This window comes from Xiphophorus couchianus, chromosome 19 (assembly GCF_001444195.1).
Source record: "Xiphophorus couchianus chromosome 19, X_couchianus-1.0, whole genome shotgun sequence".
Classification (NCBI taxonomy): Eukaryota; Metazoa; Chordata; class Actinopteri; order Cyprinodontiformes; family Poeciliidae; genus Xiphophorus; species Xiphophorus couchianus.
Genome location: NC_040246.1, coordinates 19,026,352 through 19,041,049, shown reverse-complemented (window position 1 = coordinate 19,041,049; position 14,698 = coordinate 19,026,352). Strand labels below are relative to the sequence as shown.

The 14,698-nt window shown below is 36.1% G+C and overlaps 1 protein-coding gene across 2 annotated transcripts in view; it reads right to left on the bottom strand.

The window, feature by feature from the left end:
- Positions 1 to 5,465, bottom strand: part of prkcha (protein kinase C, eta, a) — a 39,491-nt gene extending 34,026 nt beyond the window's left edge. Inside the window, exon 1 of one of the 2 annotated variants that reach the window (XM_028001159.1) lies at positions 4,649 to 5,465. In XM_028001159.1, coding sequence (XP_027856960.1) covers positions 4,649 to 4,999 — 351 coding nt within the window. In that variant the 5' untranslated portion in view covers positions 5,000 to 5,465. The remainder of the gene's footprint in view (positions 1 to 4,648) is intronic. The other variant, XM_028001158.1, reaches the window with a different exon arrangement.
- Positions 5,466 to 14,698: the final 9,233 nt, after the last annotated feature.

The window sequence follows — 14,698 nt, the reverse complement described above, 5'->3', positions numbered from 1 at the left end:
CGCGGCTGTCGCAGGTTCGACTCCCGGACCCGACGACATTTGCCGCATGTCTTCCCCCCTCTCCTTCCCCGTTTCCTGTCAGCCCACTGTTACATAAGGGACACTAGAGCCCACAAAAGACCCCCTGGAGGGGTAAAAAAAAAAAAAAGTCACATTCATCATCATAAATGAGCACAAATATTTCCAAATTACAAACACTTTGATTTTTATTACAAAAAAAAGGCCCAAAAAGAACCACAAAATCCTAGAGGGACTGAAAAGATGTTCAATAATAATATTTAATTTTAAGAATTCATTGATATTTTAACAGTTTGTGAACAGATTTTATCAATACATCCTGGCACAACAGGCCCTTTAAGAGCCTTCATGATCTTGATTTTGCCCAAAACAAAACTGAGTTTGACACCACTGTGTTAATCCAAACCGGTTTATCTAAGAAGCAAGGATTTGTGTGCAGCCTCAGGGTGAGGGGGGCTGCTGCAGGTCTGGACCACGTGCGCGCTGATGCACTTTGCCACGCTTAAGTAGAGCTAAAGTTTCACCACATGGGCCATCATGTGTGGTTTCTCACTGTATTCACTGTCTATAGCAGTCAAAGCCTGTAAGCCAATAAATGGAAACACGAGGCGCCCGAGCGGTGGCCTGAGACGAAGAGGAGATGCGTCCTGTAAGGAGTTTAAATGTTAGTTAATGAATCCTTCTTTCAGAGACGCCGGGGACAGCGCAGACCTGTTGTGTTTCTCAGTGGGACATGTAGTAAAGCTCATCTTTTAAGCTCTCAGATCTGCCCTAAAGTAGCTTCAAGCAGGGGAACATACAAACCCTGTCTGATGAAATAATTACACACAATTATCTTAGCAGTAAATGTTTGTGTTTTTGCAGCTTCAGTTTGTTTTTTTTTGCACAACGTATAGGAAAAATAACATCATCCTAATATCAGTGTTCAACAGTAACATCAAGATCAGGGTCCCAGCTTCCTGATGGAGGGTAAAAAGCTGCTCGCCTACGATGGTTACTGCTGGTTGTAGCTGTCAAGTTGTCAACATAGCAAATCACTAAAGGTCACAGAGAGTGTTGGATGCATCAGAATGATGAGAAACTCTGAATGACAACCGATGCCGTCACTGTAATATTCTACAATATTAGCACCAATGCAATACTTTCTCTGTCTGATCTGACTGAGATTTGTTTAATTCTTCCTAAAAACGGCAAATAAAACAAAGACATGCCTTTTTTATGTCCAGTTTAAGCACCACTAGGAGTTTTTTACTCAAAAAGCTTAGCTGCAAATGTTGCTCTGTTTGTTACTTCTTTAGTGTAAACTCCAGTGTGTAAAAAAATGAAAACAGGGAACTGATACGTTTTACTTAAACGTGAACTTTTCGCAGAAGTTGGTTTGCATTTCTCAGGAGAAAGAGCTCTAAACATGCAATGGAGGAAAAACAAAGCTATGCTAAGCTTTGCTGCTCAAGAAATGTTGCTAATTATAGGAGCTAGCAGCTGATTATTATCAACCAAACTAGTTTACGGTCATTTAGTCTGTGAACTTCTCTGTCTTGGTCTGATTAATAGGAGAGCATCTGATGTCACAGACTCATTCAACACTCCAATCAGGAGTCTGTCTCAAATTTCCATTGCAAAAACACAGATCTCATCAAATATTTTGGTCTAGTTTCTAGTGCAAATATCTCAGTTGAAATAAGACAAAACTAACTTACTATCAACTTTTTAAAAGATATAGAAACTTGCTTAATATAATAATAATAATTGCTTAATATTGATTCAAACATACTAATTTCAGTGGCAGATTATTTCACTAAAAATGTGGGAAAAATGTCTGTTAATTGAAATAATCTGCAAGTGAAACTAGTACTTGTCAATCAATATTAAGAAATTATTTACTAAAACCAATCTCCTATTTCTTCCTGAAAAGTTACTTATAATTTAGTACTTTTAAAATAAGGCAAAACTATAACATTTGCACTAGAAACTAGACCAAAAATACTTGGTAAGATTTTGTTTTTGCAGTGTTCTCTGAGTCTAGATAGTTTTAGGTATTTTACATCACAAGTCTTTAAAAGTTTTTCAGTGTTTAAGTTTCTGGGGACAAACATGTTTAGTAGGTCAAAGACAGATAAAGTTTCCATGAAGTAAATCAGACTGGAAGATAAAACCAGAAAAACCTCCAAAGTGATGAAAAAAATAATTAGTTTAATCAGACTTCCTTTGGTTTGAGGTTTTTTCATGTATGAATAAATTAATTAATCGAATGTGAAATTAAAATGAGCTCAATAATTTCCATTTGTATGATTATCTCTCTGATTTTCTGACCAAAATCAGGTTTTCTACCAAACCTGATTTTCTAATCAGGTTTTGGTCTCAACAAGCCCATTTTCTGACCTCTGAATTTTTGCTTACAAAGACTTCAGTATCTATTTTATTTATCATTTTGGTTGTTTTGTTTATTCATTTTGGATATTAAAAATATCTTCCAGTTCTAATGTGATATATTAGTTAGAAATAAAAGTTTATTGATTTCTAGGCCAGGGTTGTGGTATCAACCGACTCTCTCACTCTTTGGTTACCTAGCAACTCTCTCACTCTTTGGTTACCTAGCAACTCTCTCACTCTTTGGTTACCTAGCAACAACCTGTTGGGTAACTGGCGAAGTAGCAGTTTAAAGTTCTGCCTCATAACTGCGTGAGAATAAAAAAACTGTGGAAATTGTGGATAAAACAGCAAAGGTCACGCCAACAATTTGGAAGCATTTCAGATATTTAAAACTAAAAAACTAATCTATATTTATCAATATCGACTGATTTGAAACGCTTATGTGGTGATACGTTTTCAGCCATATTGTCTGGCTCTACCATTACTGTTATATCACGTAAAAATGGCCTCAAATGAACATTATGATTGTTTATTTCCTGCCAATAATTTCATGCTCTCTCAGTTTTTCCTATAATTACACAAATATGTCAATAAACATGTGTTAAGACATGTTTTCTCAGACTGGAAGTGATATTTATGTTTTGCAGCATCACAGTCCTGGCTTGAATCTTGATAGAAGAATCACTGGATGGAGCTGAAGATTAGGGTGATGGCAATGAGGAATCCAAGCTAAAAGAGTTTCCACTGGTTTTTGGAACCAGTGGAAACATGCAACAAGCTGCTCAGTGGTGTAAAGACAGGGTTGCCTGCTGTACTACCGAGGTTTTTTAATAAACTGATACTCATTTAAAATTGTTCAGTTATCTTCTTATTTCACTGCATCAGCAAATACAAACCTCCTGGTTGAGCTAAAGTTTCTCTCAGTAATGGAGTTATTGCTGCTCTTATTTCTTCTTCTCTTTTCAGCAGAAAGTTCCTCTGAACCAGGGTTTCATGTTTTTCTGTCTTCACTACTAAAAACACAGAATCTTACCAAGTAATTTGGTCTAGTTTCTAGTGCAAAAATCTTGATACACTTGAAATAAAATAAAACTAACTTGCAAGTAACTTTTCAGCACGATATAGAGGCTTGTATAAGTCAATAATTCATTCATATTGATTTAAAAAAATACTAGTTCCACTGGAAGAATATTTCACTTATAAAAAGACATTTTCCCATGTTATACTTGAATAATCTGCTAAAGGAACTAGTATTTTTTTGTCAATATTAAGGAATTATTGACTTAAAACAAACTTGTATAACTATAACCAAGTATTTTTGGTCATGTTTCTACTGCAAATATCTTGATACACTTGAAATAAAATAAAACTAACTTGCAAGTAACTTTTCAGCAAGACATAAGAGCAAGTTTTAAGTCAATAATTCCTTAATGTATATAAAAAGTACTAACGCTGGCATATTATTTCAATTATAACATGAAAAATGTCTTGTTATAAGTGAAATAATCTGCACTTTTTAATCAATATTAAGGAACTATTTACTTAAAACAAGCTCCTATAGTTTGCTAAAAAGTTACTTGTAAGTTAGTTTTGTCTTATTTTAAGTGTAGTAATATATTTCCACCAGAGACTAGACAAAAACACTTGGTAAGATTTTATGATTTTACAGTGCGAGCCTGGTTTTGGTGGAAGTTGAAGAGAAGTTCTTCATTTCCACTGTCCCCACATGCATGCTCAAACAAAATGAGCTTTCAAGTAACTTTTTTAGCTTATTTTAAGTAAATAATTCCTTAATATGAAAAAATATTAGCTCTACTTGCAGATTATTTCACATGTGGAAAAAGTTTCTTGTGGAACTAGTACTTTATCATCAACACAAATTAATTATTTTCTTCATAAACTACCACTTATGTCTTGCTGAAAAGTTATTTGTAAGTTAGTTTTGTCCTATTTCAAGTGTTGTAAGTTATTTGAATTTGAAATTAGACCAACAATACTTGGCAAGATTTTGTGCTTTTACAGTGAACTGCAAACTCAACACTTTTCTGAACTTTCTTTCATGGATCATTCTGTATTTAAACTGTTATACAACCAGACCGGACTGTATCATCGACTCCACTCTAATTGATTGATATTTCTGTATAATAAAGATTCATTGAAACTATTATTTTCCTGGCTAAATGACATTTATTGCGAACTTAATTGCAGTTTCTGACCACACGGGAAGCCTTTGAACCTGCCAGATGTTTGCACTCACCCATCCCTCGAAGGTCTCTCCTGTGTTGGATGTTTTGATCATGTCCTCGAACTGGATGGTGCAGTTGGCCACAAAGTCATCATATCCGATCGGGGTGTCATGGAAGACCGCCAGCTCGATCTGCTTGCCGTCGTTGACGTTGAGGGAGAACTCCTCGTTGTACGTGGGCATGTTGGTCTTCTGCTTGGTGTGTGTCTGTCCCACCTTGTAGTCGTCCACCTTCACCACTATGTAGGGGTCCAGCGTCTGGGGGGCCTTGTTGAAGATGACGGTGTGGCGCGTTGAGGCGGTGGTCGGTTTGAGGTCAAGCGCCTCGCCGATCCGCAGCTTCAGGTATCCGTTAAACTTCATTTTAAAACCGCTCGGAAGTTTTAAAAAAGCATTTAAAACAAAAATAGATTTTTTAGGGATGTCACAGAAAGAAAAGAAGAAAACCACGTCATGGTGAAAGCCGGTGACTGTTGGGAGTCATTCTGTGCAGGCTGTCTGTCAACCTTTCAGTAAATAGGAAGCTGCAGCGCTGACAGGACCTGCGAGTTCCGCATAATTTCTGACAGACACGCAAACGCACACAAGACAAAACACACAGGCTTTACTCTGTCACATGGTCAGGCTTGTAGTTTTACTCACGCAGAGGCGGGTCGGACTACACCGACCATGATGCATCACCATTCTCCTGGCCCGAAAGGTGGGGAAATTCACCTGCGGCTTGGTGTTCGGGGAAAGTCTGACCTCTGCTGGACATCTGCTGGAACTACGTGGTAATTTCTTACATTTTTACTTTTGTCTAACTTTATTTTTTTAAATATTACGGACTAATTTTTGTTTAGAAATAAAGCCATATTTTTCTATTACTTCTTTAATTTTCTTGCTTTTTAACTTTTGTTCTTTTTTTTCCTTGCTTACTTTTCTTCATTTTTTAAAACTTATTTTCCTATATAGTAACTTTTTTCTTTTTAAAAAACCTTTTCTGTATAGGTGTACAACAAATGATTTGTTTTATTTTTAAATTATATGGACTACATTTTGTCTTGAAATAAAGATATATTTTTCTTTAATTTTACTTTTTTCTTACCTTTCTTTTTTTTATCTTCTCATCTACTATTTTTTCTTTCTTATTTATTTATTAATTCTGAACAAGCTGTACAACAAAGAAGCTACTGACTGAGTAGAAATTGTTTTTTTTTTAATAAAACAAAATTTTTAATTTATAATAGTAGAAAAAGAAGTAGGAAAGTTTACACAATGTTCACATTGATGGTAACATATAGAGTAAAAGCTGAGTTTCTGTTTTGTTTTTTTATTATGAATAATCTGACTGAGTTTTTCTAAGTGTTGTTTTAACCATGTTGTCTTCTGTGACAGATGGGAGGTTCGTTTTTAACTCTGTTTATGGAAATGTTTCTTTCTGATCTCATTAAGATATATTTTTTAAAATCATTTCTATTTTTTCCTTTCCCTCTTTCTGTCTTCCTAAAGTCAAAGAAGCATGCAACATGTAAAGAGCATCAGAATTGTTTTTATTGTAATTTTAAAAGGAAATGTCTTATTTTATTTTTCGACACTCATTCCTTTAATTGATTTATTTATGTTGTGGAGAAACACCACATTATCTATAATGTTAGTTCATTTCAGAAGAAATGTGTTATATTTTATTTTATTGAGACATTTTCCTTTGATGAAAAACCACCGTAACCCGCTGACAATATAACAACGTTTTTGTCCAGTAGGTGGCAGTAAAGGTCCATTAAATGCTGCTTTAGAAAAATTAACAATTGTATGCAGAAAAACCATTTAAAAAGCTAAATGTTTCTAATCTATTTGAAACAACATTATTAATGCAAAAATAATGACATTTTGTCTATGTTTTATGATAAGACAACAACAGATATAATCATCTAAATGATAACCTGATTTAATTATTGAGTGTTGAAAAATGAATCCTATCTAAGATGAATAATGTCTGATAAATGTTGAAGAAACTGTGATGATTTGAATAAATCAAAGTTTTATTGCATGAAGCAGAAATGTTTCACTGCTCCACTCAGATGAGTTTATTAATCTGATATGTTTGTATTTCAGATTTCTGCTCATCTTTTCTTGAAGGTAGATAAATCTTAAAAAAAGAATACTTTATTCTTATATTTTCCATACTTTTTTTTCTTCAAACTCCACTCCCTCCTCCCTGACGGCGCCGTGCCTCCTCCATCCATAAACGCCACGATCAAAGTCTCCACTTTATTGGTGTTAGACTTGACCTTTCACCCCTCTCTGCCAAATGCCAGCACCTCCCCTCCCTCTGCTCCAGCTGTTGTGAATAAAGCGCGGGGCTCCCACTTTGTGCACATCCCTTGGATCCAGACAACAACCTCTCAGACGTGACCTTACAGAGGGGCGAAGGTCGCCGTGACAAAGATGGCGCATCGCAGCTCGCTTGTGAATAAACTCACCACTATCAAACAGGTCAGATTATTATAAAAGACTCTTAAAGTTGGCGCTACGGTAGAACCAAATATGTTTTTCTTTACAGTCTTTCCGTGTATTATCTGGTCTCCAAAGGAAAGGTCGTAAAAGTTTCTGTCTTTGATTAAAAATGTCCAGCAGAGGGCAGAAAAAGACCGCCTCATTCATCCACATTCTCCTCATCTTTCACCCTTTCCCTCCTGTTGTTTACGGCACATTCACAATAAAACTACCTGGGAAAAAAACGACATGTTTTACATCCTCTCTGTCATGTTGTTTTTCTTCTGTCAGAAGCTTTAGTGGCTTCTTGGCCTTTTTCACCCTGTCCTGATTCACAGCCAACTCTTTTCAGGCTCAAAGTGTGAACATAACTGCGTTCACATCTCTCTCTACCAGCTTTAGAAACGGAAAGTTTTGCTTATTCTTATTTACAAAACAGCTGAAGCTCCATCAGATTGGATGGAAAGCATCTCTGAACATCAGTTTTCTAAATCAATTATTCTGACGATTAATCTTCACATTCTACAGACTAATTGAGCATTTAAGTCTTTTTTAAATCAATCAATAAAATAAATACAATTAATTTATAATTTAATCTCTTTAAAATGAGAAATAAATTTATTGCCGAAAATGCAGTACGATAGCATTCATTTAGTGAATCTGAACTAAAAGAAGCTAAAACTGACACTTGAGGTATACAGTATATATATACACACACACAGTTTTGGCTAAATTATTGCTCTGTGTCTTTTTTGAGTCTGTATTTTCCAGTTAGCGATTAATCTATTACTAACTTAGTTGACATTATTCAATTGATTTATCTATTCCAGACATTTTAGTCAAGAGTAACAATACTTCCTAGTAAAGTTACTCAAGTAAAAGCGGTAGTAACTATTATATTTACTTGAGTAACTTTTTAAAGTACTTTTAGGAGTATTTCTACTACCCTGTACTTAACATTTTTACTTGAGTAATTTTATTAACTATTTCTGCTCTTACTTGAGTAAAATTTCTGGATTTTCGACCCACTGAATGAAAAATAAATAAGTTTTAACCAAAACTTTAACAGACACAGACACACACCTGCAGTTTTTGTTCAAGTTTCTTAAGTTTTCTATTGAAAGAAACTGATTTGGAAAAAAATATATTGTCATTTTTTGCTACTTATATGAATTATTGTCATTTTTGTCCTTAAAATATCAAAATTTCTGCCTAACTTTATATTTTGGTCCATCTGATGATGTAATTTTTAAATATTAAATGCTTGATAACTTGATCAGTTACTCAGTATTAGAGTAGACTTTCTACCAAATACGTTTTCACTCTTACTTGAGTAATTTCTTGGCTACGTTTTACTTTTACTTGAGTAAAAATATGTTGAAGTAGTGCTACTTTTGCTTCAGTAAATCTTTCGGCGACTCTATCCACCTGTTAGTAAAAGTAAAACATGCAGCGTTGTAAAAATACTGCTAAAAGTACATTTTTCCCATAGATTTACTCAAGTAAATGTAACTGAGTAAATGTAACTAGTTACTACCCAAAATTGAACACACAGATGTGAAAACATTAAGATTTCATGTCACATCCACACCACTCACCACCACAGGCTGCCCACAGTTTGGCTCTCTTTATACAGCTTAATTTCAGCCACCTGCAGAGTTTCCACATTTGGTTCTGGTCCTGTTTATGTCGGTCTAACCCAGAACAGCTCGCATCTCTGGCTGCCGGCCCAGCTGCACCCTGTAGCTGCAGCTAATGAAGCATAGCATTGGTGCCAAGCCAGGGAGTGGACCACAACCCAGATACGGCGAGGCTCGTTCCCATCTCCTTTGACCCCGGTGAGAGAAATCCTGCGGGGCCAGTATACACCCCCAACCTCTGCGCCTGCACCGCCACAAACTCAATTACTCCCATCAGTCATTGGGCTGAGCTGCAGGGCTTCCCCCACCAACCCACAGTCCAGTTACAAGACCCCAAAGTCCCCTCAGGTGAGGCAATGGAGGCCTAAACCGAACACACACACGTCTGTGGAGCCCAGACGTGTGTGAAAATGGAGGGACTCCATAAATCACAGCTCAACCTGAATGTACTTTATTCACCAAAGGTGTTTAGTGCCAATTCTGGGCCGCAGAAAAACAGGAGTTAAGGTGGGAAACCATTTAAACGAAACAAACAGATCACAACAGATTGGTAAAATATGATATTTTCATAACATACTGGTTGATAGGCTGGAAAAGTGAACGATAGGCCTGTTACCATAAACAATACATCAATTTATAATAAATAAAAAATTTGCTCAGTTTCGTTTTGAATAATTGTATTTCTCTTACTGGATGACAAAAGTATTCAGTCTTGTGATCTGGTCTCAAATAGTCCCTTTTTTAAAAGAATAATGTTAATTAGAGAGACTTCATAATTTATTTTATTTGTCGTTTCTGTTGTTTTATTTATTTATTTTGGATATTTAAAATGTCTTCCAGTTAAAAGTGTTAAATATTCAGAATTTAAAGTTTATTGATCCTTGAAAATGTGTTTTTGCATTATTATGCCATTACCAATATATTACTTAAATGTTATCTCAAAACAACAATATTATTGTTTATCACAATAAACAATAATGGGGCAATTTATCGTCCAGCTAAATCTGTTATTGTGAGAAGCCTCCTGGGTGAGACTTTATGGTACTGAGCTAAATTAACTTAAATACAGTATTTTTATAGGCAGCCTAAGACTACTTTGTTTAATTTGGAAAATATTTATATTCCTCAAGGCATCATCCTTGGGTCACTTTTATTCAACTAGGAAATTTCCTATAATATAGTCCTATTCCATATCTTTAGCTATTATCTAAAAGCTTATTTTAGTAACTCAAATCACTAAGTAAACCCTCTTTACACTGCAAAAACATAAAATCTTACTAAGTATTTTTTGCCTAGTTTCTAGTGCAAATATTTTCATTCACTTGAAATAAGACAAAACCAACTCACAAGTAACCTTTTGGCCAGATACAGAAGCTTGTATTAAGTCAATATTTCGTTTCGTTTCATATGTGACCTGAATCCTAAAGGTCAGGTAATGAATTTCATTGATACTTGACAAACGTCACTATCCTGAGTTCCTGATACGCGCAAGCGGGAAGAAAAACAACCATGGCGGATGATAATGAAGATTAAGTTGTTAATGTGGGCAAACACTGAGTACTTCTTCTTCTTCTTCTTTATGGCAGTTGGCAAAACACTGACCGCGCTCTTTATGTGTCACGTTATTGCGCCCTCTACTGCGCATGCGGGACACTTTCTGGCTGCCTGCAGTTTGCACTGGAAATCCCACAAGTCGCATATATTTGACCACGCCAAAAAATAAATAAAGTTTTATCAATTCGTTCTGCAGTGTGAACGTAGCTGAGTGGATGGGTCAGAATTTCTTCCAGCTTGATGCAGAAAGAGACAAATAAACACGTCTTGCCTCAGTTTAGAGGAAAACATGGTCAGTGTGGATTATGTTCAGGGCAGAGAAGAAAAAGAAACACCAACAAGAATACAGCGCAGTGTGGAGGAATGTGCCTGTCAAAGTGGTCAGAGCTGGTTTGGACGGAGGAGCAGCGGGTAGTGGGTGTTTGGTGAGACAACGGGGGGGACACAGCCTCATGGGGTAATTGGCTCCAGATGTGAGGCAGCGTGGCCCCTGCGCCAGAAAGGCGTCAGGGCTGCATTAAGGGCTCAGCCCAGGGCTGATGGGTTTCCACAGACACAAGCTGACCCCCACCCCCACCAACGCAAATCACAAGCATAAAACAAAAACTGTACACCACACATCTCAGTTTCAACTAATACAACTTTATTTACCCAAAAACTACTGTGAATGTTTTAATAAGGGCATCAGAAGAGCTGAATGATAGAGAAATGTTGAAGATTTACTGTGAATCCTCCCACCCTGAAAACTTTCCCAGGTTGTTTTTTTCAAACAAACTCCAAACACACAAAACCTTACCCAGTATTTTTGGTCTAGTTATAGTGCAAACAAGAAGAAAACTAACTTATAAGTAACTATTCAGCAAAATATAGGAGCTTGTTTTTTTTAAAATCCTTAATATCAATAAAAACTTTCTAGTTCCATTGACAGATTTCAGTGATAACATGGGAAAAAGTCTTATTTGTGAGATAATCTGCCAACTAGTACTTTTATTAATACTAAGGAATTATTGAGTTAAAATAAGCTCATATCTTGTTGAAAAGTTACTTATAAGTTAGTTTTGTCTTATTCCAAGCTTAAGAATATATTTGCACCGGAAACTAGACAAAAATACTTGCTAAGATGTGCTTTTTACAGTGTCGTCTTGATAATGCACGTGGGGACAGTGGAAAGGAAGACCTCCCTTTCAACTTCCAGACTTCCACCAGAACCAGGCTCACACTGCAAAAACACTAAATCTTACCAAGTAGTTTTTGTTTAGCTTCTAATGCAAATATCTCAGTACACTTAAAATAAGACTAGGCTTATACATAATTCTTCAAGTTAGTAATTATTGAATATTGATTCATAAGTATTTTCTGACAAAAATACTTATGTCAGATTGTACCACTTATAAGCTGAGAAATATGTCTTGTTATAAGTGTTGTTATATTTTATTAATATTAAGGAATTGACTTAAAACAATCTCCTATATTTTGCTGAAAAGTTACTTGTAATATTGTCTTATTACAAGTGTACTAAGATATTTGCACTAGAAACTAGTCCAAAAATACCTGACAAGATATCGTGTTTTTTGTGAAGAAATGTGTAAGGTGGAAAATACTTTTCACAACGCTAAGGTGCATTTTGTGGTTTAGAACCATTTGTTTTACACACTTTAAGACAGGAAAACATGAAGATATGCAATTACACAGCTTACATTTCCTCTGAAGATGAGTGAATCTGTTTTACATTTCCTTCATGCTTTATTTACTTACAATAACTCTGAAATCTCCTAATTTATGGGCTTTCCCCAGCATTATTTCATGCAAAGCATTAGGAAATCTGAGTGGAAATAAGGTACAAAGTTGAACAACAAAAGCATCTGGAGTTTCAGAAAGAGTCCTCAGAGCGAGGAATGCCGTTACTGTGACACAGCGAGCATGTTTACTGATGGAGCGTAGAAATGGATTCAAAGCAGAACAGCGGCGTGGAGCGAAGGTGAACAGAGACAACAGACGGAAAAACTGAAAATGAAACGCAGAGCACTTCATCAGCGATGACACTCACGTATGTGGACGGTGTTTGTGGAGTTGTGGTCCAAACTGTGACTAACAGGGAGAACCACTCATCATGCCAGTCGCCATTAAAAAGCTGACGTGAAAAGACCCCTGAAGCACCTCTAAGGCAGGAACGCCTGTTGGAGAGGATTAAACTGAAAGCAGATGTGTGTGATTTTCTCCCTGCTGCTGCAGTTTCTGACATTCAGAACCGAGATGCTGGTGCTAGCATCTCAGCTAACTCAGAGCTGGGTTTGATGTCACTCAGACCCGAGGTAATGACTTTTTGGATTTTTATATTTAAGAAGTCAGAATTTCAACATTATTTCCAGTAGCTCTTATGAACATAATTTTAAGCTTCACTTTCCATAAACAAACACCACTTTGAGTTTGTTCAGTTTAGAGTTGCAGGCGCTACATGTAACATTGATTGTGTCTTGTAAAATCAACGTTTCTTACTACTGTTGACGCGAGGAGCGGCCATATTGAAACATGAAGTCCACCTAACAAGTTGTAACTAGGGGTAGTCAGACTTGCTCCCAGTTTTCCAATCGGAAAAATCAACTAGAATGTCCTCCAAAGTCAGATTTCCCACTGGGAAACTGGGAGCAATTCCGACTACCCCAGTTATGACTTTAAGGCGGACTTTGTGTTTCAATATGGCCGCTCCTATCGTCAACGGTAGTAAGATGTAGTGGAAAAATGTTGATTTTACAAGACACGCATGCAAATGTCTGTCTAATATCAATGTCACATGTAACTCCTGCAACTCTAAACCGAACAAATTAAAAGTGGATTTTATTAACAACAAATTATTATTATTAATAATAATAATTAAATTAATTGGAATTTATTGTGAAAACGACAAATCAAAACTCTTCAGAAATTTACCATGATAAACGATACGATAAATTCCCCTAGTCTGACGCCAAATCCAGCTCAGAGTTCCCACTTCCCAGGTAACTGGCAGCATCAAACCCAAACAGGAAGAAGTAATGCTTTTTACCACCTTTTCTTTTCTTCACAAATGAAAGGCCAGCAAACTGTATGTCAAAAGGTCAACAATCGGACAACATATCATAAGTGACCACTGTTCTGACTTCAATCAACAAAAAACATTTTTTAAAGCACGCAGCCAACACCTCTTAAACCAACAGAAGAAGCCAAGGCTGCCAGCAGGGTCTTAATTTCAGCCCACCATCGTTTCCCTGCTTCATTCCTTCCTTTTACCCTGGGAGATGGTGTTGTCATACTGCTGGACGAGGGCCCAGCCCAGCCTTGTGAGCCGGTTTAACTAAACAAAAACACTCCCACCCTGAGCGGAGGACTCTGACCACTCCAGGCCCCCATAAAAACAGCTCTGAACCGGGTTCAACATTCAGCCTTCCAACACAAAAAGCACTGGTTTTCAGAGCTTTGACGTCTATTTGGTTCAAACTTGTTCTGAGTTTTATACCCAAAGAAAAAAATGACAAAGATAAGGAGTGCTGTCACAGTCAGACACTAGGTGGTAATCTTGTGCTAAAAATGATTTTACAATGTACAGTCTATGTAAAAAAAGAAAAAAAAAAGGTCTAAATACTCTTGTTAAAATGCCTTGTATATGTGATGAAAAATAAGGATCAAGGTAAATAACTTCAAAACCATTTCAAGATTTTTATTTGTTTTCCAATAAAATTGTACAGGTCAGACAGGGTTTCTGCAGGTTTCACCAAATCAAATTCAATTCAAATTCAGTTCAAATTCAAAAATACTTCATTAATACCAAAGGGAAATGTAATAGTAATAATAATTTAAGACCTTTTTAGGACCATTAAGAATAAAATTTAAGACCTGTATCACAACAGAAATGTACAAAAGAAAATTTAATATTTTATGTAGTAGTAGCGCCTTCTTTTTTTTGCACTGAATGAATGTAGCATTGGATATTTTGGCAACAGAAGAGAGCCAGTGGCAAATATGAACATTGCCCAACCAATTGGCAATACATAAAAAAAAAGCAGGCTAGCAAGGGTAGTTAGCAGCTAGTAAGTGTTAGCTTCAACCGCCTCAAATCACAGAACGCAATGATGTCATCTGCCTGCGACTCAAATTTCCTTACAAAAAATGTCCCACGAGAAAAATAAACTATATGAAATAAAATGTTTGTGCCATCACAAAATTTGAGATCTGCGATTAAAGTATCTAAGGCCAACTTTCATTTATCTTTCAAATTTAAGAAATTTTATGCTCTTAATTTTAAATACCCTAACTTATTTAGTTAGTATATAAAGACGCTCTGACACTATGTCAAAGGCCACATTGTAGGTGGAAAAAGATTCAGAAGCCATTTATTATGGTTCCATTTTGTTTATAT